The sequence below is a fragment of the Spinacia oleracea genome, chromosome 5 (genome assembly GCF_020520425.1).
Source record: "Spinacia oleracea cultivar Varoflay chromosome 5, BTI_SOV_V1, whole genome shotgun sequence".
Classification (NCBI taxonomy): Eukaryota; Viridiplantae; Streptophyta; class Magnoliopsida; order Caryophyllales; family Amaranthaceae; genus Spinacia; species Spinacia oleracea.
Window position 1 is genome coordinate 11,046,640 of NC_079491.1, and position 23,974 is coordinate 11,070,613.

Here is a 23,974-nt window from a genome sequence, read left to right on the forward strand (position 1 = left end):
CCTAGTCAAGATGTCTTTCATGTATTTAGCATATGCAGGTACTTGAGTAATTAATTCAGTGAAAGGGACTGTTACCTGCAGATTCTTTACCACTTCTAAGAACTTACCAAACTGCTTGTCTAGCTTGTTCTTTAGCTGACGATGAGGGAAGGGAAGTTTGATAGGTGGAACTTGTATCTCAACTTTCTTCTCAACCCCTGTGTCAGCTTCCTTATCCTTGACCACCTTCTCACTTTCTCCTGGAACAGCACCACTAACAGATACTTCAACCCCTTCCTCTATAGTCATAGGTGGCCCATCATATTCATATCCACTCCGCAGAGTGACAGAATTTACAGACTCTCTGGTCACAGGCTGTGAAGGGAGTTGACCTTTGGGTCTCTCTGCAAGAGCGGTAGCCATTTGTGCCAACTGTTTATCCATGATCTTGTTATGAGCAGTGAGGGCATCGATTTTGGCATCCTTTTCGCTTAGAGATCTCTGCAATTCCAACATCATATTCCTCATCTCTACAAGCATGGGATCAAGTTGTGTGGGTTGAGGTTGTGGTGGTAAGCCAGGTGATCCACTAGGTTGCGAGTTGTAGTTACTCCGCGGTTGGTAGGGTTGTTGTGGTGGTGGAGGGTGTTGAATCTGGTGGGGGTTCTGAACATTAGTACTCCTATATGATAATAGGGGGTTGTTTTAATACCCCTCATTGTATGAGTTGGAATACGGATTGTTCTGCTTGTAGGACTGGAATGCATTGCATTGTTCGATGGAGCTCCGGCATACCTGTGCATAATGGCCTTGCATCCCACAACTATTACAGACATTAGCAGATTGGGCACTCATTGCAGCGACACTAGCATGTTGGGTGGATTGGGAAGATGCGATATGTATATTGTCGAGCTTGTGATGTAGGGCAGTTAGCTGAGCAGTAAGCTGTTCAATAGAATTCATCTCATGCTTAACACCTCGGTCGGTAAAACCTCTAGGATTCCCATATTGGGCACTATGGATGGCCATCTCCTCAATCACCTCCAAAGCTCTAGGCACCTCCAGTTGCATAAATCTCCCACTGGCAGCTGAATCCAAAAGACACCTAGACTCATTACCCAGACCATTGTAAAACTGCTGAACCAGGAACCAGTCATCCAAACCATGGTGTGGGCACTCTCTTTGCAAGTCCTTGAATCTCTCCCAGACTTCGAACAAACTCTCATCTACTTGTTGAGAGATACCTAATATCTGACCCCTCAGACGAGCTGTCTTCTCGGGTGGGAAATATTTAACATAGAATGCAAGGGCCAAAGAATTCCAATCGGTGATTTTCATAGCTGCGCGGTTGAGACTGTTAATCCATAGCTTGGCCTTCCCACTCAATGAAAATGGAAAGAGTATCTCCATAGTCTGCTCCGGTGTTAAATTCTTCTGCTTAATGGTGGCACAATACTGAATGAAAGACTGAATGTGGAGATTGGGATCTTCACCCTTTTCCCCACCGAATTGGTGTCTCTCGATCATGTTTATCAGTTGGGGTTCAATCTTCAAATTCTCGACCGCAATGGAAGGCATGATTGCCTTGGGAAGCATAGACAGACTTGGTTTAGAATAGTCTGTAAGCCTTGGCACAAGTGGGGGTGGTGGTGCTTGGTCACCCATCTCTGAATCTGTATGGAATAGATTGCTTATCAGATAGTCGGATTCAGAGTCAGAATAGTCTCTCAACTGTTCAACGAATCTACGCCGTCTACGAAAGGTCCGTTCAGGTTCAGGATCGAACGAAGTCAGATCGCTGGTATGGACAGTCCTGGGCATAAACAAGCAAGAACTAGAAAACAGTCGTGAGATCCGGTCTCAAGGAACGGGAGTCCCTTGAGAAGTGACAAACAATAATCTAGAAAAATAATTAATAACAGAAAATAAAACCGTCTCCCCGGCAACGGCGCCAAAATTTGACAGGCTAAATCGCACTCCTATCAAAGATAAACCTAACATTCACCAACTAAAAATATAGCAAGGGAAGCAGGGATCGTATCCACAGGGAAACAATGTTCTTTCTACTATTAATTAACTAATCTAGACTACTGGTAACAAAGAATTGGATTGGTTTGTATATTAAGCTAAGGCAAATAATCAAACTGGAATATAACAATATTAAGGGAATCTAGGGCAGCGGTTCACCACAAATGCAGACCGGGATTGGACAACGGACAATAACAATTAATTAACAATCATAACTAGGAAAACATGCATCTCTCGAATCTTATGAATTCCTTAGGATAGAACAACCAGCGGGCTCTCGCTACGTACTAGAAATAATTCCTATCTAATAGCCACAGACCAAAAACATCAGATTTATACCTCTCGGCGCATAATCTAAGGTTAATCAAACTCAAATCAAAATAGTCCGGCCGAACAGAATTGACGAGCAATAATAATAAGCTATAGAAATTATAATCAATCAATCAAATAATCAAATCCACATATAATCCCAATCATGCATTCATGGATCCCCTAAACCCTAGAAATTAAACTACTCACTCATGATAACTAATAACAAAGCGATTAACATAATGGAAAACATGATCAAAGCAATAGAATAAATTAAAGTAAGAAACAATACCTAATTCTCCAACAATGGAAATTGAAAGCTTGTGTTTTTATATCAATCGAACTAAGTGTTTGAATTAATGTAGAGAGGAAATAAAACTTAGAAAAATAAACTAAGGGTTTAGTGCTGGAAAATAAGATGATGCTAAAAAAATAAAACAAGTTTGCTTATATAGTTTTGCCAAAATAAGGCCTAAAAACGGAATTAAAAACGCGAAAAACTGCTGGAGGTTGGCGTCGCCCGATCGGGCGACGCATCGCCCGATCGGGCGAATCACTCGATAGTCGGCCCGATCGGGCCAAAATCCGCCCGATCGGGCGGATTGCGAAATCTCCATAAAGCCTCCAGATTGACCGCCCGATCCGGATCGGGCGAGCTGCGCCCGATCGGGCGCGCGTTGATGAACTTGGCTTGCTTATACTTCCGCCCGATGGTTGCATTTCGCCCTCAGCTTCCAGGGCGATTTGCAATCTTCAAGGTATGTCGCCCGTATCACCAAGTCTAACTCCCGGGGCTCAACCATAAGCATCTAAGGCTCCCGAAAGTTGACGATGGAGGTCCCGAACTTCTCGGACTCATATAGTGGCCTTGATCAACAATGAAACGGGTCTAAAACGACCAATTTCCCATAATCAAACCTGAAACTCAAGGCACACTCAATAACACACATTAGTACTAGAAACGGCTCCTAAGAGCACGTTTGATACATAAAATTACTAAGGGACGGGGGTAAAAAACTCTATATAAAACGCATATATCAATAGTCTCCTTTTACGATGCGACGCTTGACAACGTCAAAGTAACCAGTTCTCAAACAAGTAATCTCAAATCACTCAGGTATTGAGGATTACTGTCTAATAATGTAATGAAATTTACTTATGACAGATTTTCATCTCTTACAGTAAAGTTTCATAGGTCTGTCCAATACTAATCTTCTCAAGTAAGTATCTATGCAAATGATTGCGACATTTCCATGTCCACATAGTTCAAGAAACAGAACTACTGGTCATTTTGCACTCTAGTCGTCTAGCGTTTTCTATGCGTCCACCTTTATAGAAAACTTCCGACTAGGGACCATTTTCAACTTTTGACATTCAAGTTCACTTGATAGACATTTCTTAGTCACATGACTGGTCCTGACAGTCTATCTTGAATATATTGTCAAATTGAAATGACTCATCATTCAATAAACCACAAAATTAAATGGAAAAATGAATTTCTATTCATTTATATGAATGGTTAACCAAAACGTTTTACAAAGTATTAAACTCTAAAACTTTAAAATTTATATTAAAGACATCAAAGCCATTATCCAACATGCTTGATTCCCATAGTTGCAGTGTGTGAGTTGTGCTTCGCTTGCGGTAGAGGTTCAGTCAATGGATCTGAGATGTTGTCGTCAGTTCCAATCTTGCTTATCTCGACTTCTTTTCTTTCCACGAACTCTCGTAGAAGGTGAAATCTATGAAGTACATGCTTGACTCTTTGGTGGTGTCTAGGCTCCTTTGCCTGTGCAATAGCTCTGTTATTGTCACAATATAGAGTTATTTGTCCTTTAATGGAGGGGACTACACCAAGTTCACCTATGAACTTCCTAATCCAAATAGCTTCCTTTGCTGCTTCATGTGCAGCAATGTACTCCGCTTCAGTTGTAGAATCCGCAATGGTGCTCTGTTTAGCACTTTTCCAGCTTACTGCACCTCCGCTGAGGCAGAAGACAAACCCAGACTGTGATCTGAAATCATCTTTGTCGGTTTGAAAACTTACGTCCGTATAGCCTTTAACAATTAATTCATCATCTCCACCATAGACCAGGAAATCATCTTTGTGCCTTTTCAGGTACTTCGGAATATTCTTGGCAGCAGTCTAATGTGCCTCTCCTGGGTCTGACTGGTATCTGCTTGTAGCACTGAGTGCGTACGCAACATCTGGGCGTGTACATATCATAAAATATATTATTGAACCAATCAATGATGCATATGGAATCCCACTCATTCGTCTATGCTCATCCAGTGTTTTTGGGCACCGAGTCTTGCTTGGAGTCATTCCATCAGACATGGGTAGGTAGCCTCTCTTGGAGCCAGCCATATTGAACCTTTCAAGCACCTTATTGATATAAGTGCTTTGACTAAGCCCAACCATCCTTTTAGATCTATCTCTGTAGATCTTGATGCCCAGTATGTACTGTGCTTCTCCTAGATCCTTTATCGAAAAACATTTCCCAAGCCAAATCTTGAGAGAGTTCAACATAGGAATGTCATTTCCGATAAGTAATATGTCGTTGACATACAATACTAGAAAAGAAGTTTTGCTCCCACTGACTTTCTTGTATACACAAGATTCGTCTGCGTTCTTGACGAGGCCAAAGTAACTGACTACTTCATCAAAACGTATATTCCAGCTCCTTGATGCTTGCTGCAATCCATAAATGGATTTCTTAATCTTACATACCTTTTTAGCATTCTTTGGATCCTCAAAACCCTCAGGTTGTGTCATAAACACAGTTTCTATTAAAACGACGTTTAAGAAAGCGGTTTTGACATCCATCTGCCATATTTCGTAATCGTAATATGCATCGATTGCTAACATTATCCGAATAGACTTTAGCATTGCAACTGGTGAAAAGGTTTCATCATAATCCATACCGTGAACTTGCATGTATGCTTTTGAAACCAATCTAGCTGTGAAAATTTCTAGTTTCCCATCCTTGTCTTTTTTCAGTTTGAAAACCCATTTTCTTCCTATGGCTTGGTAGCCATCTGGAAAATCGACCAAATCCCAAACTTGGTTTTCAGACATGGAGTCTAATTCAGATTGCATGGCTTCTTGCCATTGTTTGGAGCTAGGGCTCGTCATAGCTTGTTTGTAAGTCGCAGGTTCATCGCTTTCCAGAAATAGAATTTCATGGCTCTCATTTGTCAAAATACCTATGTATCTTTCTGGTTGAGACCTATATCTCTGCGAGATCCGTCATTTCCGAATGATCATAAATAGAGTACTTAGTGAATGATATATTCACTTAAATACTTGATCCGTTCACGTACTATTTGTGTGCCCCTACGGGTTCAGTCAAGAGTAAGTTGTGGATTAATATTATTAATTTCACTTGAACTTAAGCGGCCTCTAGCTAGGCATTCAGTTCACTTGATCTCATTGAATTATTAACTTGCATGTTAATTAATACTGAACCGCATTTATTAGACTTAGCATTAAATGCACACTTGGACCAAGGGCATTTTTTCCTTCAAAATATGCATAGCAAGAGCATCCAAACAAAAATACAACGTAAGTACAAAGTTTCACAACTCTAGAAGAAAAGCCTTGAAAACATCACAAAGTAGCATTAACATGGGGGACATAATATGTGTAAGTGACTTAGAAAAAGTGCTCGGAACAGGAAAAAGTACAGTCCAAAGAATGGTTAAAAGGGGAATCATTAAGGCTCATACAAATTCATTACATCCCAGTTTAAAGGATGAAAATATGACGGGTGGGTTGGAATGGATTTTAGGCTTGTTGATGGAAACAATTCAAGCAAATATCACACAATGTACGACTTTGTGCACTTGGTTGAAAAATGATTTTATTTAATCAATAAATCACAAAGATGATACCTAGCAAAGGGTGAAAAAGACAAGTATAAAGCAGCAAGTTCAAGCAAATTTATTCTAAAACAAAGGGTATTTGTTCGATGAATAGGAATGATTGGTTCTGGTATTGCAAGATGTTACCTAGCAAAGGGTATTTGTTCGATGATGCTTGGGGACAACTGAGGTCACTAAAACAAAATATACGTACTTCATTCATTATTTCAAAAAAAATAACTTCAACAAAAATACTTCATTATATTACTTCAAAATACTTCATTCAGTACAACTTAGGCTAATTAAACCAACACCACTCCAACTTTATTCTATTACAACTTGGCCTAGATAATTATGTGCATTTGATATGGATGCAATGTTTGTCTGTGCATTATATGTTGATGCAATGTTTCTGTGCTCTTCCCCTTCCCCGTACACAACTTTCCATGCTTTTTTCACTGCCCACATTGGAACACTCACTTATTCTTCCAATCTTCCCTCGGCAACTAGTTTTTTCTTACTTACATGTGGTAGATCATAGTCATTTGATCCTTCAGCCTTCAAAATCTAATTCATCACATATTGTAGAGTAGTCCACACATGACTTAGTGTTGTAGGCTCGAGTTCATAGAATACTTCATGCACAGCCTCCATCATCTAGCTTGTCAACATATTTGGGCATCTTTTTGTTCATGGGTGATTGTATGCTTCTGAAAAATTCGAGGTATATTATGTTTAATTTAACGGTTTTTTCATGAAATACCCTCGAGGTTTCGCGTAATGCACCAAATACACCCGCGTGTTTCAAAATACATAATATACCCCTATTTAAACTTATTTGCACTAAATACCCCTGAACTTAACGGAAGTCTAACGCCGTTAGTGATTAACCCCAAATCTGTTAATTAAACCTAATTAATTAAAAAATTAACTCCTAATTAACTAATTAGCCCCCAATTAACTAATTAACTTCATCTCCTTGCTTCTCTTCCTCCTCCTTCCCACCATCACTCAATTCAACACCACCATTCTCCAGCATCCCAACCCGACACCACTACCCCAACCGGCGGCACCACTACCGACCTCCCACCACCACCACTACCGAACTTCCACGCCCATCTCCACCTACCTGGGGAACCGCAGCAGAGGCAGCGACGGTGGTGGTTCGACTCGCTCATTTCTACCCACAACCGCCACCACCCTTAATCAAAAGTCCCCCGTAAACCCCGCCGGCAAACCAACCTACGCTACTTCATGTGGGCCCAAGCATGGTGGATCGGCTCGCTCATTTCTACCCTCAACGCCCAATCTGAAGACCCAGAAACCCTAACCCCTAATTGATCAAACCCTAACCTTCATCTTCTCTTCTCTTTCCCCATACTATTAATGGGATTATGGAAAAACAAAATTGGTGTTTGGGATGATTTGTGATGATTTGCGATGATTAAGCACAAATAATGGGATTATGGAAAAACAAAATTTGTGTTCCCGGCGGTACTTTGTAGGCGGTTGAATTTGGGATGTTCTAATTTTATTTTGGTTTGTTCTTGTAAATTGGTGTTGTGTGGTTTCATATTAGAATTGGGTTTGATTTGTTATCTGATTTCTTGTAATGTATCCCTTCCCCTCTCATTCGTTCAAGCCAATTCCATGGTAGTTAACCATGGATGTCCTTTAATCGAAGCCCAGATCCTCCACCATTGTCGTAGTAAAGCTCACAACTCCCTCCACTACTAGCAGCAACGGCGTTCGACTTCGACGAAGCCCACACGTAATTTAGTGTTAATGGTGATGGGGTAAAGGTGGAGAGATGAAAAATGAGAGACTTCGTGGAGAGTTAACAGAATTGGGTTGGGTTGTGGAGGCATGGGTTCATGAATAGGGAGCAAGAATAGGGGACGGTGAGGTGCGTCGGCGGCTCTGACATGTCAAGCGAGGGAGCCGGAGTATGCCGACGTGACGCAAGGGCCAGCGAAGGTGTTTGGAGGTACGGTGGTTATGGTATTAGGACGACAATGGTGGATTGGTGTTTGTTGTAGTTAGGTAGTTATTAGGATTAGTTTAGGATAGTTTAGAGTTAATTAGGTTTAATTAGGTTAATTAAGGGGTTAATTAGATTAATTAGAGGTTAATTACTAACGGCGTTAGACTTCCGTTAAGTTCAGGGGCATTTGGTGCAAATAAGTTTAAATAGGGGTATATTATGTATTTTGAAACGCGCATGTGTATTTGGTGCATTATATGAAACCTCGAGGGTATTTCATGAAAAAACCGTTAATTTAATGGGGGCTGTTTGGTGGTTGTTTAATTAAAATGAAAGTAAAACCTTCTTGTTAATAAACTTGCTGCCATATCAGATCCTCTTGACTAATATGTACTCGTGCATTATCTCGTTGAATAAAAATTTATTTATGCCTTCCACCCTTGGGCCATTTTGCCTTGATTGCTGGTACGATTGAGCATGTCCCTTGTGACATTTTGGTTGACTGATTCAACCACTTTAGTCATCATTGTCCCCTTTGCTCTGTATTTTGAACTTCTTTTTGTTGCTTCTTGGTAAGTGAACGAGAAGCTAATGATCTTCCCATCAAATGTGCACTCACCTTGTTCATTAAATCTTGGCCTTGCAACAACCCCTGCGAACACGACCTTTAGAATAAATTTGCTTGAACTTGATGCTCTATATTTGCCCTTTTCACCCTTTGCTAGATAACATATTTGTGATTTCTTGCTTAAACAAAACCATTTTTCATCCAAGTGCACAAAGTAGTACATTGTGTGATATTTTCTCTTTGTTGTTGGTGTATTTCCCATCAGCAAGCCTAAAATCCATTCCAAGCCACCCTTCATGTTTTCATCCTTCAAACCGGGATGTAATAAATTTTTATGAGCCTTAATCTTTGGAGTGTACTCTTTCCTGTTCCAAGCATTTTTGCTAAGCCTCTTACACATGTTATGTCCCCCATTTTAATGCTTGTGATGGTTTCAAGGCTTTTCTGCCAGAGTTGTGAAACTTTATACTTACGGTGTATTTTTGTTTGGTTGCTCTCTACTTATTTGTTGTTTTCCATAACTTGCTTATGCTTCTTCTTGATAGTTTGCATTCTTTAGTTGCAGCCTATATCGATCCCCACTTGATTTCTTCCTCTTTTCCCGATCCCCATTAAGCAGTCAAACGAGGATATGCAACCTTTTAGCACTGTCGAGTCTGACTCGCTTGTGACTAAAACGGTTGAGGAGCAGTGAGTTTTCTACTGATTTGGGGTAGTTTTGTCATTTCACGTTTTGCACAAAGATATTATTTTCGGAATTTAGCAACACCTTTTTTTTGCTAGCTTTTTGAATTTTAAAATGTATTCTTTTTAAAATAACTGTTAGATTCTTTAGAAGCTCAAAAGCTTCAAAACGACATAATTTTAAGCCGGTTGCGTGTAAAATGATAGGCAAACGGATATACCTTATACTAATTCGGTGTACCTCCTAGTTTGCGCTAGACCTGATCAAGATGAGCCCGGCCCGGGCGAAATTTTTGCGGGTTTGGGCAGAATTTTCCGGCCCGGAAACGCCCGGCCCAAAATTTTTATTTTTTTGGGCGGGTTTGGGAAACACAAAAATACACTTTTTAGTTATAAATTTGACCCGGCCCGAAAATGGCCCGAAAATAACGGGTTTGGGCACAAAAAATTATCCCGAATCTTGGCCCATCCCGACCCGACATAACAGGCTGTTTTTACGCTCAAGCCCGGCCCGAACCTGGCCCGACCCGCCATTTAATCAGGTCTAGTTTGCGCTCGATATCGGGGGTCATATTAGGCTAATTTCCAATGGTTATACACTTATACCCCGTACTTCGAATTTCCCATATCCCCCTTGTCCCTTGATGGCGTATGTGCACCACAAGTGTTGCACATCCAAACAATCAACCATGCCTTTCAACAACCCCCAAGAGTGGGCCTCCGTCCCTCTCAATCGCCCCCGTCAGCAATACAGAACCAACCATTCCTATTCTGCAGATCAGATAAGCCACATCCTCCTAAAACTTTCTCTGACAAATCCTTTCTTTCTCCTTTAATTTCTCCGGTACAGAGTTTTTTCCCCTCCTTTGCCACAAGTTTGAAGGAGAAGAACACCTTGAATTGATTTCTTACGAGGAGAGAGAAAACGGTGCAGAAATGAGTGCTGCTTCTTTGTGTCAATCAACTCTTCAGTCCCAGATTAATGGGTTTTGTGGGGGTCTTAACATTCGCAAACTTCAGCCTTCTACTTCTAGCCCCAATTCTCTTACCTTCACAAGGTTAGATTTTATGTAATTTTTTCACATGGGTTTCTCAAATTATTTGCTAATTAAATACAACTATGTAGGTAGGAATGGAAAATTGAAGGACCTGTTCTACATTTATCGTCATTTGGTTTTGATTGGTGGATTAGTAGTATTAGTTATGGTGTTTTTGAAACCAATTTTGTAGGATCACTAGTTGTTTGATTGGTGAATTACTATTTGTTCTAGTTATTTGAATCACCCCAATAGGACAATTGTTAAGTTGTAATTATTGATTTATTGGCTAGTTTTATGGATTGTTGTATTTGATTTGCTGAATTTTGAAAATGAAGCTACTTGATCTAATTGTCTACCAGAAGGGAAATATGCAAATGCAATGTTGTGCATTGTGATTAGCTGAATGTTAGTTCAGTGAGGTCAGGGGTGATGTATTACTTAAACGAAGAGGGCTCTCTAGATGAAGTCTTGGCGAATGCCCATGGCCTTTGTCTGACTTGCTTCCTAAAGGATAACTTGCCATCTAAGTGGAACCACTAAATCCCCTGCTTAATCTACAATCTAATTTCTTCCATGCAAATTATTTCCTTCTTTGAGGATATGTTCATATGTTTGTTCCAAAATGTACAAATAGTCTGAAATATTCCAATAAGCTTGACATTTTGAATTATACTGCTGACAGTGAATATGGATTCCATATATAATCCTTCTAACTCTCCTGCTTCTTGTGGCAGGAGAAAAGTTCAAACTTTGGTAAAGGCAACATCTCGAGTTGACAAGTTCTCTAAATCCGACATCATTGTCTCTCCATCTATTCTCTCTGCTAACTTTGCAAAGTTGGGTGAGCAGGTACATTCTTCTATCTCTTCTAAACAGAAGCATTCAAGTAGCATTTATTGGCTTTAATGTCGATTATCATTCTAGCTATTAGTACCTTGGGTGATCTTCTTTCACGACTTTCCCCGAACTGTTGTTATGGAATATCAGTTGAAGTAGATCTATGTGTTTTTGCTTTTGGGACCTCTAGGTAAAAGCAGTTGAATTGGCTGGTTGTGATTGGATTCATGTTGATGTAATGGATGGTCGTTTTGTTCCAAATATTACTATTGGACCTCTGGTGGTTGATGCCTTGCGACCTGTGACAGATCTCCCACTAGATGTGCATCTGGTAACCTCTATTCCAGATGTACCACGTATATACTATTCATTTTTTGGATACCATGGTTAATTGAAGTCGATTTGCTTGTAGATGATTGTAGAACCAGAGCAGCGAGTCCCAGACTTCATCAAAGCTGGTGCTGATATAGTGAGTGTCCACTGTGAGCTAGCATCCACCATTCATTTGCATCGGACCGTAAACCAAGTAAGTATTTGGTGAAGCATTTTATATCTATGCTTATGTTTCTTCTTCATTTTCTTGTGTTTTTTCTTTAAGTCAATGTTATTATATGTCAAATCTCATTTGATACTCACTAGATTCAAAATACTTTCTCCATTTCTTTAAGTTGTTCATGTTCGGTCTTTGTACATATCCAACAAACACATTTAAGCATAAATATCTCACTACGTATTGTAAAAAATCAGAAGAAGTTGGTATTTTGGAAGTACACATCGAGACGGATCAAACAAGATCCTACATGAATATTTTTTTAAAAAAATATATTTATTGAAGAAGTGTTATACTTCGTATTTCATTTGTATTAGAATCAATAAGATTCCAAACAAGGACAACATAAAAAAACGGAGAGTATTAAAGATAGTTCAAGTAACGCAATATTAAAGTATTCCATGAGAAGTCTTCCCATGGCCCATTAAAAGTAACCCCATCATTTGTCATGGCTTCATCTGGCTGTATACATATGTTATGTACAAGAGGAACGCACCTCAATGTCTCTTATTGGGTGAAGAATGACCCTTGGTTGTGATTGCAATTAACTGCACTTTTACTTATCCAAAGAAAAGCTAATTGGTGGTCATGTATGCATTATGCCGCACAAGCCAAAATAAACAATCCTACACTTAAACCACCTGGTAGGGCCGGCTAGATGGAACCTCAACAAGGAAGAGCATGTGGAAACAATGCAAGTATGCTCCATTGAAGAACTGAGAATTGGAAGGGTCAAAAGATGATGGGGTATCTATCTAGACATTGACCTCAGTTAGTGGAGACTCCATAATTCTGCTTAAGGGCATTGCTATTAAATGGTATTATCTCCTAGTTTTCTCCTTCAAAGGGGTTGCAGCCATTGTGAAACCCTTGTTTTCTTGAAAGCCTTTCTCAAGACCTTGTCTTAGAGGAAGGTTAGAGATGAAGAGAATGTGAAATCTGTGTATATGAATTGTGGGTTAGGAAATGTGTTTAACACGTAGTTCACTGAATGTGCCAAGCAATTTTACTTGTGACAATCGTGTGCTTTCTGTGATTTATTTACTGAAGTCTTTTGAAAGGTAAATCATCCAGTTGATCATGTAACTCTGTCAGTCAAATTAATTTACTTGATTAGATGTGTCAGCTACTTTTATGACCCTATTCATGCACAAGATGCACCCTTGGAACATTGTGCTGACGTGTCACCAAAGTTAGGGTAAGACAGAAAGCACCAAGGAATTTTTTTGGGGTAACTAGATAGATTTTCTGTCCTGTGGTCTCCAACCACTACACAATACTTCTAAATACGCTGTCTCACTCAACACCATTATTACCCAATACCCCCAAGGCACCAGCACCAGCACCAATGACCATAATGTTGGTAGCGAATATGCTCAAATTTTCCAGATTGTTTTGTCAATTTTGTGTTTTCTTATATTCTTTATCAATTGTCATCCTTAATACATCCTTTTATTATAATTTTCCAATTTGTACTCAAGAACATTATCTGATTCAGATCAAGAGTTTGGGAGCTAAAGCTGGAGTTGTCTTAAACCCTGGAACCCCACTAAGTACAATTGAGTACGTGCTTGATGGTAAGTCAGCATTCTTCTGGTGGAATGGGCTGAAGTCTAAACTTTTGAAATAAATGATTCTTTTCAACTTCATATACTTTTATATGGTGAAATATAGACGGTGATATTTGTTTTTACTCAATTTGCTGAAATTAACAAACTAATAGTTAGGCAGGCAGCACATGCCAAGTTGCCAACCCTCTTGCAGTCTTGTTCTTAATTTCCTGTCATAGATGGAGCTTATTATGCCATCCACTGTCCTGAAATGTGGTTACAGAACACTAAATTGTCGAACTTAGATGATTCTTTACGCAAAGCAACTTACAAGATGATTCTTATTTACAAACAGTGGTTGATCTGGTCTTAATTATGTCTGTAAACCCTGGCTTCGGCGGACAAAGCTTCATTGAGAGCCAAGTCAAGAAAATCTCAGATCTGAGAAAAATGTGTGTAGAGAAGGTATTTGTGGAGTTTCTATATCTTCTTTTTTATATAAAACATTTCAGTTAGTTGTTGCTTGATCTTAAAAATTGTCAATCAATTCCCATGTAATTGTCAGGGGGTGAACCCGTGGATTGAGGTAGATGGTGGAGTTACTCCAGCAAATGCATACAAGGTAATTTTATTATTATGTTTTTTTTTAAAAAAACCCTTACTCCTGATGCAAATTTATAGAAAGTTGAAAGTCATTTAAGGGACAAGAGAAAGAGGCAGTGCACATTTGGTTTGTTCTTTGGCACATTGAAATTCAGACGACTGAACCAAAAGTTTCTTCTAATGGTGTTCTTTGATGAACTGCAATTTTTCAGACCATATTGACTAAAATACAAAACTTGGCATGCTCGCAACTGTTTGTATTAGACTTAGTTATAAACTTTCTGAGTGCTAAATTCAGTACTACAATCTGCGTACAGAACCTTGGTGTTATTTGTATTAGATTTGGTGAACATAATGATTTTATTTTTTTTTGTTTTTGTTTGCAGGTCATTGAGGCTGGAGCCAATGCTTTAGTCGCTGGTTCTGCAGTCTTTGGAGCTAAAGATTATGCTGAAGGCATCTACTATACATTCTATTTTACACCTTTTGCATTTATATAATTTTCATCGTTTCATCTTAACTTTTTGATTTGAATTTTGTGCAGCTATAAAAGGGATCAAGGCCAGCAAAAGGCCAGAACCTGTTGCAGTCTGAAGTTTCCAACTGTAAAATTTTGTTGAAAATCAGGATCCGGAATTCCTTATACATTCTCTCTGTAGGTTCCCTTCTCGCTTCATTTTAGATTTCCAGATCCATTGTGGTTGATGGATAACTTGATGAACTAGTTCTGTTGATCAATTTGTTTAAAGGAAGACTTCAGCTCTGTTCTTTTCACCTTGAAAAATAGTTTACCAGGGTGTGAAGCGAAGCCTAAATGGAATTACCTTATCTGACTTTCTGAGTACTAATGATGTAATGTGAAATTGGACATCAGAACTCTTATTCATATGAATGTGATGTATTATGTGCATGAGAACCGTGTTATGGTGTCCCACGAACACTTCCGTACAAAGAGTAGGCGAAAATGCCTTTTAAGTTGTCTATTATGGCAGTTATCAAATGTAACATCTAGCGGTTGTATGATTTAGAGACATCAGCATACTTCTATGGTTCCATTTCTTTTGATGTTGATGTGCATCAGTAATTCTGACATGTTATTTTCTTTTTGTTCATATCCTTAGGCTCTGGCAGATGTACACAACAGCTGTTTGGAGCCATTGTATTAATGCTTGAAGACGACATCCAGCAAGAGTGCTTGTAGAATAGAACCTGTAACATAGTATTGTTTTACACAAACTTCATATTATACTAGATTTCTTGGTACATTATTATTGAATTCTTAAACATCTGTACAAATGTTTTGGATTGTACTGATCAAGTACTAATAAGATGAAAACTTCCAATCATTTCCTGAGGATTGAATTGTTCATCAACTTTTCTTTCTGACTCCAAATCCTTTCTAATCTCTATTCTATAAGACAACTCCGTCCGTTTAAAGCAGTGTTATTTTCCAACCTAGCTACTTAATAGATTTATTCGCCATGAAGAAAAGTTCATGATAACAGAGTATTATAAGTTGTTGCAATCAGCAGACGACAATTGGACAAATTTCTTCAATACATTTTCAAAAATCGCCTGAGAGCTAGTAAAAATAAAAACTTATTGTGCTAATTGATGCTTATAATTAAAAGCTGGAATTAAATTGATGCAAAACTTACAAAATGCTAGCACTTCCTTCTCAATCCTGAAGGTAGTAATAGTATGGCTACGTTCTGGATGAGGGAAGGAGTCCCCCCTTTAGGTTCACTCGGTAACTCACTGAATATATACAAAACTAATTACACAGAACTCAGTGGAAAAGGTGTTGATCTTCCCCATTGTCGACAATACATATTTACATCAGAACAGAAAATTTAAACATCCCTTCTACAAATAGGGCAGGAGCTTCGTGTTAAAAGCCACTTATCCACGCATTTTTGGTGGAATGTGTGTTTGCAGTGAGGCAAGTTTCTTGCAGTATCTCCCACTTCAAAATCCTGAAAAGACAAGTTTATAGTTCCATTCAACATTTTTCTTCAGGTTGTGCAATTGATTTTTATATTTGATTATATATTCATGAATATTGAAGTAACAAAAAGAAGAAGAAATTAGAGCAAAGATAGACCTGCAAACATATGGTGCAGCAAATGTTGTCTGTTGCTTTGTTCATATCCAAGATAACATGGCATGGCAATTCCTTAAGTGAATCCCCAGATAACCCTCGTGGAGCAACATCCCCATAAACATCATAAACATCATCATATATGTTGTTGGCAATATGTGCCTGCGAGTTCGTAAAGAAATTCATATATCGCAAACTGCCTAACTGGCTACAGATCAATAGGGTAGAAAACATTGTTCATGCAAGATTGCAAGATAATGCAAAATTAGCAGATGTAACTACTACTATTTGGGTAGAACGTCATACAACTTGACTCAAATTTCATACCGAGTATGACAATTGAAGTTATCTTGGTGAAAAATCTCATGGGAAAAGAAACCAAAATGTCTAAAAATGTTTTAGCAGGTAATACTGTAAAATAGTAAAAGCTTTGAGTTGTGACACTGTATGAATTACCTGCCAATAGTACCTAGTTAGCACCGCAGTTGGTAATTGTTCCTCAACAAACCTCCCTTGGAGTAGCTCCTCTATGAAATCAGCCTTAAAACAAAGATCCAACAAAGCAAAGGCAAGATAAGTACACTATGGAGAATTATCACATAGAAAAATCTAAGTTTATCTTGCAACTAGTAAAAGATTTATCAAGTAATGCTGAGAAGTCTATTTAGAAAGCAAGATGTCTTTCCAATATTAACACTGAATTAATATAACATAATGTGAATAACCAAAATGTCTTTCCACATTCACACTTCACTGATTTAGTACTAACCATGGATGATGAAGTAAGTGAACCAGAATGCTGCGAACACCAATAAGCACGAGAAGCCTCCAAAACCTCCACAGACAGAACAGCGCCTGCCACAGCACCCAACCCTGCACCTCTGAGTAAACCACTATCCGAAGCCCTACCAGCTAAAGCTCCAGTAACGGCTCCAGTAAAAGCACCAGCTGCAAAATCAATAATCAGAGAAATTAAACCATGTCATCATGTTGTCTTAAAGTCTCATCCTCATCCCCTTTCTCACGCTTCAAAGAAAAGGAAATACACAAATTTGGCTTGGAAAAGGAAAAACAGGTAGAAAAGTTAAAACTGCCAGCAAACTTTCACAGGACTTGTGATCTATTTCAACCTTTTAATTCCTAACTATGAACATTGAACATTTGAAGTGAATTCAATTCAGTGCAAAACAAAAAATAACTGCATAACCCAAATGCACGAAGCTCACATCTACAGTAAGGTTGGGGGATATGTGTTCATACATTTGCCAATACAAATGCAGTGAAGGTGTTCGAATAAGATCATAGTTCAGTACAAATCAGAAGTAAGAAACAGGTTAGTTTGATTAGCCAATTCTGTAATGCAAGAAAGATTACCACCTAGGAAAGCTTGAATTTTCAGAAAGTAAGAAACCAAAGCAAATAACCCACTGTGAAAGTGAATTGCCGCTATGATAGTATATTATTACGAGCATAATTTGAACTAGCAATGTGACAACTAAATTTGGACGGAGGTTATATCCCAAATTCCCAGTTTTGAATTTCAGTTCAACATTTACACAAATTAAGACCCTTGCATTAAAAAGAACGTTTCCACAAACCTTAAAAATTAAAATTATAATGCAACTATTACATACTAAATGTACTTTCCAACAATCAAAACCTAAAATGATGTCAAAGAACCCATTTCACATCACTAGAACATCAATTTGCACCATCAACATAACAAATCTACTCAAAACATAACTGAACAAGAAAATCAAATAGTTAAACCATTTTTAACAAGAAAAAAAAAAAAAAAAAAAAAAAAAAAAGGGAAATTTATACCAAGAGCAAAAACGCCAGTGAGAGCACCAGAAACAGCACCACCAATGAACTTGGGTATGTAATCATAAACCCCATTTTCTCTCTCCTCAAACGACCCACCTTCAAAATCCTCCATTTTTAGGTGTCAGTAAAAGAGCCGCCGGACCCAATTGAGAGTTTTCCCAGAAAATCTTGAAAGTTCAGAAAAGTGAAGAGTGAGCTACAGGTGTAAGGATGTACCACATCCATGATCCATGAATCATGATAGAGAAAGTTGAAAGTGAAAGAGAAAGAAGGATATAATTGGTACGAGATGGGGTTGTGCCGTTGTGGGCAAAAATTGTTTATTACTTCGAGATCCATAGAATTTAGGATGCATTAATAAGCTGGTATAATTAGGTGGTGTTGTTCAATGGGGTATCTGAAAGAGGGTGACTCATACAGTCATACTCCGAATTTTTACTTATTCCATTTCAGGTTAATTGCAACATTAGGTGGAGATAAAGTTGAAGGAAAAATTTTTATCAAAAAAAAAAGCAAAAACAAAAAGTTGAAGGAAAATTTTAAAATTGTGAACTGATGAAGTGGTTTTTTAACTATGAATGTTTAGTAGATTTTTTAACAAATTGGGTTTTTTAAACTTTTAGGGCGTGTTCGGCGGCAGTTTTTGAGGTAGCGGGAAGCGTTTTGATCTAGGGCGTGTTCGACGATAGCTTTTGAGGTAGCGGGTAGCGTTTTGATCTAGGGCGTGTTTAGCGGTAGCTTTTGAGGTAGCGGGTAGCGTTTTGACCTAGGGCGTGTTCGGCGGTAGCTTTTGAGGTAGCGGGTAACGTTTTGACCTATTCAAGACGCTACTTGTAAAATTTGTGAGTGTTTGGCAAGGTAGCGATTTAGGTAGCGGTTAATGGTAGAGGTAGCTTTTGTCAATCGTTAAAATTAGTACTCGGGTTTCACAAATTTAAGTAAAGTTTTAAACAATATTCTAACTTTTATTTTATTTTACAATCACAAATTCTTATTTACAATGGGTGTACAATAAATATTGTACACCAAAGTAAAAGTTAACTCAAAATGCTTAAAAGTTAAGCATATATATATGTAAACGTTATCTATTTTTCAATGATAAATTTTTTCATTTTAGTAAAACTTATTTCTTCAAAATAACTAATAATGTATAAAATTAACGGTTTTTTCATGAAATGTCCCTGAGGTTTCACGAAATTCACCAAATACCCCTGCGTGTTTCAAAATACATAGTATACCCCTATTTTTTTCGTATTGTTCACCAAATACCCCTATTTTGACTTTCCGTTAGTCCTCCGTTAAGTCATGTTTATAATTCACCAAATGCACCTATTTATAAATGTCTTGCACAATATACCCATATTTGTAAATTTGTTTGCACCAAATACCAAAACTGCTTTTTAAATTGCAGAATTTGAATCTAACGTACACAAGCATCTTCACCTCTAGATGTTTCCTTTGTTAAGTCAGGAGCATTTTTTCTTCTAGTAGTTCTTCCCAACTGGGACGGAGCACCTTTGCCTCCAGAATTCCAGATGTTCCATTACCCAACAGTGGACTGACAACTTCCTTTTAGCTCCGATATTCTTGCATCCCTCATGTCCCTAAACAAAGAAAATGCAGATTGGAAATCCTGGCTTGACATTGACGCTTCTATTAGAGAGTCATAACAACTAACATCCAAGTGCAAGCCAGAACAATTGATCTCCGCTACCATTTGTGCAGCTTCAGCTGTCCGATACTCTTTACAGTAGGATTTTAAGATTGACAAATACACACCCCAAGTCCAACAGAAGCTCCTTTAGCTTTCATCTCATCCAATATACTATGTGCTTTATCCAACATCCCAAGTACAATACAAGCATTAACAATACCAAACCCCGTAGATTGTTCCCCAACGACATTTCAGGCTCTGACATTTTAGCTTCAACAACCAATGCTGCTAAATCCTTAATACTCTCATGCTTTAGAAACCCTTTCACAATCTCACAGTAAGTGTCTTCACTAAATTTTGAACACCAAAATTGCAAAAGAAATTACCAAGGCAATCGAAATCCATATTTGAGGAACACTAAAATTGCAAAAGAAATTACCAAGACAATCGAAAACCCAACAAAATTGAATTGGGGCAAATCGTTCAATTTTGCGAATAAAAGCTATGAACCCTAGAAATTGGGGATTTCAAGAATCAACAATTATTTGATTGAAGATTCGAAAGGAGAAATTAGTGAATGAAATCAGAAGTGGTGTTGGTTGAGTGGAGGAGAAAGAAAGTTTGTGAGTGAAATCGAAATCGCGTCAAACATCCGAACAGTACGAAAAAATACCCATGTTTGTGTTTCTGAGTAATTTGAGGTGAATCTGCCATTGATGAATTGGGGGTGAGATCGAAATCGCGTCAAATATCCTTTTTGTCGCGAATTCACCCAAAGAACACCCAGATTTTGTAGCATTTGAGTAGAATTGAAGGAAGAAGAACAGGGGAGATGAGAGACGAGAAGAAGATGTTTTTTTTTTTTGATTTTCTTTAAGGTTTTTCATCCTTAATCGCCCTAAATACGAATTAAGGGTAAAATGGTAAAACACAGCTAACGGCAGGCTAACGTCCGTTAAGTACAGGTGCATTTAATGAACAGTACGGATAAATAGGGGTATACTATGTATTTTGAAACACGCAGGAGTATTTGGTGAATTTCGTGAAACCTCAGGGGCATTTCATGAAAAAACCGTAAAATTAATCATTTAACCCTTTAAAATATTTATCTATCAATTTTTTTTTTACTAATATAAAAGTTAATCAAAACTAGGTTAAAGTTATAAAAAAAGGTTAAAGTTATCTTGGTGTACAATAAACTTATTGTACACCTTGTGCGCACAAGATCTTTTGTTTTACAATATCAACCGCTACTTTTATCAAACACTAATATTTTACCCGCTACTTTAATAGTTATCCGTTACCCACTACTATTCACCGCTACTCGGCACTCGCTACTCTAACCACTACTCGCTTATTTTTCCAAACAAGGCGTTATTAAGTAGGAAAAGAGATTGAATGTTAATTACTTCCTCCGTAGTTTATTGAGTGGTGAGTTGATTTTATTAAACAAAGAAATAAGTGGGGTTAGTGTAGATTAAACAATTGGAGAAAAAATAGTGAAAGTATTAAAATTTATTTTTATTTTTTTGAGGGGAAGGTGAAAGTATTAAATATGACAATTCTCATTAACCTATAATAAATACGGAAAAATACAGTAATGTTGTAATGTGAATCTTGTTAGATTCATTTCAATATATTTTCGTATATTTTGGAATAATATACTTGGTACGGAACTACGGACTATATTTCAATGTAATCCAAAAAAACACACACCAAATGAGACAAAAAGAAAGGTACGAAGGAACTCAGGAAGTATTCACTTACCTAACTTACGATCGTGCTGAGATTATTAGAAGGGAATAAACATCAGAAAAAACGTTTGTTGTCCTCTCGATCTTCTCTGCCAGGTAACAATTGTTTCAATATTTCATGACTTGGGTTAATTTTTCTTCATTTCCATTCTTTCGAATTTACTTACATTTGGGTAATTAGGGTTTATATTTGATCTAATATTGTTGATTTCTGCTAAAATTCCAATCTTTCTTCTTAGTGCTTGCTCCACATAGCCATTTAGCTTATACTTGAAATTATCTATAACTGTTAATTTTTCTGTATAATAGTTTTCTTGCTTGGAAACTAGATTGCCTCTTTAGGTTTTATCATCCGAAAACTCCAAATTCTAGGTACTAAGGTCTATTAGTGTTGATTTTTAAGTCAAAGTTGTGATATTTGACAGATTTGAGGGATCCAATTAAACAAACAAAAATGGGGGTAATTTCCGAGAAGATAGTGGAAGTGATTTCAAAATACACAGGGCTATCACCAATGTGGTTCATGATCATGGTGGGGTTGACTATAATAAGTTACAAGATAGTTAGCGGCATGTTTGTGGCGGTGAATGATTACAAAGCAGTTGAAAAGATGAAGGAAATATTCGAGGAGGATATGAGGAGGGAGGTGGTGGAGCTGGGTCAGCTGACGGAGGAGCAGCTCAAGGAATACGACGGGTCAGACCCGAAGAAGCCTCTATTGATGGCAATTAAGGGTAATATATATGATGTTTCAAGGGGTAGGATATTTTACGGGCCTGGCGGGTCATACGCTATGTTTGCTGGGAGGGATGCTACTCGGGCTTTGGCCCTCATGTCTTTTGATCCTCAGGATCTTACTGCCAACACCGACGGTCTCAGTGAATCTGAGCTTGATGTTCTTCAAGATTGGGAGCTTAAGTTTCAAGAGAAATACCCCAAGGTCGGTGTTCTTGGAGGCCAGCCGCAGCTGCAGGAGGAGGTTGTAGAAACTAAAAAAGCTGTATAGCTTACTCTTTCTAATTTCTAATTTTCTTTGTTTCATGTTTGATGATATCTCTTAATGTCAGAGAGGACCTATTATTAATCAAGTAGCTTTTGATGATATATTGATCGAACTATGTCTTATTAATCTTTCATTGTAGCTTGTTGTGGTTGACATTGCACTGATTAGCACCAACTTGTGGTTTTGAGTTTATTTGATTCTGAGTTACTCAAACTAGTCATTGCACTGATTAGCACTACCAAAATGTGATTTAGTAGTTATGTGTATATTAAGGCAACTTTGTGCGATTGGTTGAGAAGTGGACAACTTTGTGTTATTTTTGTCATATTGACAAGTTTGTGTCAATGATTGCAAATGGCCCAAAGTACATGTCCATTGATGTAATTTTCTCATAACTCCCATACTGAAGTATGCATTATAAATTGGATGTCAGTATGTCAGACACAGAGTATTATACATTTTCCTTTGTTTTTACTTTTCTCTTTTCAGCAAAATGCTTATCATTTTAGCTATTATTGTGATTTGATAATCTGCCTGGCCTTCCCAATATTTGTGGAAATTAATATAAATCTTGACTACTGTGAACATCTAAAACAGCTAGTGGTGGCCTTGATCTTAGTCGTAGGTGCTCGTTCTATTTTGATTTGAACGGGCCGAATGTTATGACTTTTAATGTGGGTCTTTTTTATGAATAAGTAGAAATCAACTTTGGTAGGGATACTAAAGAACCTTGAAGAGATTTGATCTTTTCTAGTTTGTATTGGCTGGTAAGCATTATGGTGGAAAAGTTGTGGCCTGCCCTTCAATCCTGCAAGCATCAGGTATGATTTTATTTCCTTTGTGATCCGCTCATCAATGGCAGAGTCAGATTATTAGAAACAGGGACGTTTATTAACATCATGCTGACAAATTTTACTATTTGTGTTTCATTTGTTAACTCAGTGTGATGAAGCAAATGATCTCCTGTTTTTTTTGTCATGTACTTCTTAACAATGAAGGAAGTCGTGAGAATTAGTGTTCTTTCACATAGATTGAATTACTTGTGGCGATGTTTCCCTGCTTAATCTTTAAAGATTTCTCCGTGATGGAGAGGATATTTAAAGTTCATGAATGTGAATCTTTTTCCCAATCAAGCTTTTTTAGGTGGATGAATGGAGTTGTAGAAGTTCATCTTGGTTGATATGTAGATGAGTTGAGGGTGACTGTTGATTTAAAAAACATTGTCAATCTGATATGGAATTATGGATAAATGCTGGTTTTTGAATTAGCAAAACAAGTGAAAAGGCTTGAACTGGACTTCACACTAGCAGCAACTGGATTATTGAAACCTTGGCTTCCTAAATGGCGCTTGTCTGTTGACCAGCTTCATAATTTATCTGTCTTCAAGTCTTGCCTATGTTCTTTGTCTCTCATGTATGTCAACATAACTACAAAAGATATTGATTGCCTTCTTCTTCATTTCTGCATGGTCCTTGAGAATTTGTGCAAACGTTCTTCACGATCTTTAAGACGTTTAAGAACTTTTAGTTTACCTCTACGTACAGCTTAAACACTTTGAGGTATATTACTGTCTCCATTTGAGAACATTTTGATATTTTGGCCCCAAACTTTTGTCATTTACACATCATGGCTACCCTGT

General features: G+C 37.9%; 3 protein-coding genes and 1 non-coding gene across 4 annotated transcripts; 3 read left to right on the top strand and 1 right to left on the bottom strand.

The window, feature by feature from the left end:
- Positions 1-1,138: 1,138 nt before the first annotated feature.
- Positions 1,139-1,245, top strand: LOC130462145 (small nucleolar RNA R71). The gene has a single exon (XR_008922285.1). It is a non-coding gene; the product is annotated as a small nucleolar RNA R71 (small nucleolar RNA).
- Positions 1,246-10,192: 8,947 nt separating this feature from the next.
- On the top strand, positions 10,193-15,366 carry LOC110799621 (ribulose-phosphate 3-epimerase, chloroplastic-like). Its single transcript, NM_001426460.1, has 10 exons — positions 10,193-10,474; positions 11,191-11,305; positions 11,484-11,624; positions 11,706-11,819; positions 13,342-13,420; positions 13,749-13,858; positions 13,959-14,015; positions 14,383-14,452; positions 14,541-14,651; positions 15,118-15,366. Exons 1-9 carry the CDS (start codon positions 10,353-10,355, stop codon positions 14,588-14,590), a joined length of 858 nt encoding a protein of 285 aa, NP_001413389.1. The 5' UTR covers positions 10,193-10,352; the 3' UTR covers positions 14,591-14,651; positions 15,118-15,366.
- A 245-nt stretch (positions 15,367-15,611) lies between these two features.
- Positions 15,612-18,278, bottom strand: LOC110799630 (NEP1-interacting protein-like 2). Its single transcript, XM_022004916.2, has 5 exons — positions 17,922-18,278; positions 16,867-17,045; positions 16,554-16,637; positions 16,101-16,259; positions 15,612-15,972 (listed from the first exon to the last, which is right to left on the bottom strand). Exons 1-5 carry the CDS (start codon positions 18,034-18,036, stop codon positions 15,850-15,852), a joined length of 660 nt encoding a protein of 219 aa, XP_021860608.1. The 5' UTR covers positions 18,037-18,278; the 3' UTR covers positions 15,612-15,849.
- A 2,989-nt stretch (positions 18,279-21,267) lies between these two features.
- On the top strand, positions 21,268-22,447 carry LOC110799639 (probable steroid-binding protein 3). The gene is made up of 2 exons (XM_022004926.2): positions 21,268-21,428; positions 21,758-22,447. Exon 2 carries the CDS (start codon positions 21,787-21,789, stop codon positions 22,336-22,338), a length of 552 nt encoding a protein of 183 aa, XP_021860618.1. The 5' UTR covers positions 21,268-21,428; positions 21,758-21,786; the 3' UTR covers positions 22,339-22,447.
- The last annotated feature ends 1,527 nt before the right edge of the window (positions 22,448-23,974 follow it).

Coding starts and splice junctions, on each gene's coding strand:
- LOC110799621 (NM_001426460.1), top strand. CDS start 10,353: ATGAGTGCTGCTTCTTTGTGTCAATCAACTCTTCAGTCCCAGATTAAT. Junction 11,820..13,341: donor TGCATCGGACCGTAAACCAA/GTAAGTATTTGG, acceptor TATCTGATTCAG/ATCAAGAGTTTGGGAGCTAA. Junction 13,421..13,748: donor AATTGAGTACGTGCTTGATG/GTAAGTCAGCAT, acceptor ATTTACAAACAG/TGGTTGATCTGGTCTTAATT.
- LOC110799630 (XM_022004916.2), bottom strand. CDS start 18,036: ATGGAGGATTTTGAAGGTGGGTCGTTTGAGGAGAGAGAAAATGGGGTT. Junction 16,638..16,866: donor CACTTACTTCATCATCCATG/GTTAGTACTAAA, acceptor CTTTGTTTTAAG/GCTGATTTCATAGAGGAGCT. Junction 16,260..16,553: donor TAACTAGGTACTATTGGCAG/GTAATTCATACA, acceptor ACGAACTCGCAG/GCACATATTGCCAACAACAT.
- LOC110799639 (XM_022004926.2), top strand. CDS start 21,787: ATGGGGGTAATTTCCGAGAAGATAGTGGAAGTGATTTCAAAATACACA.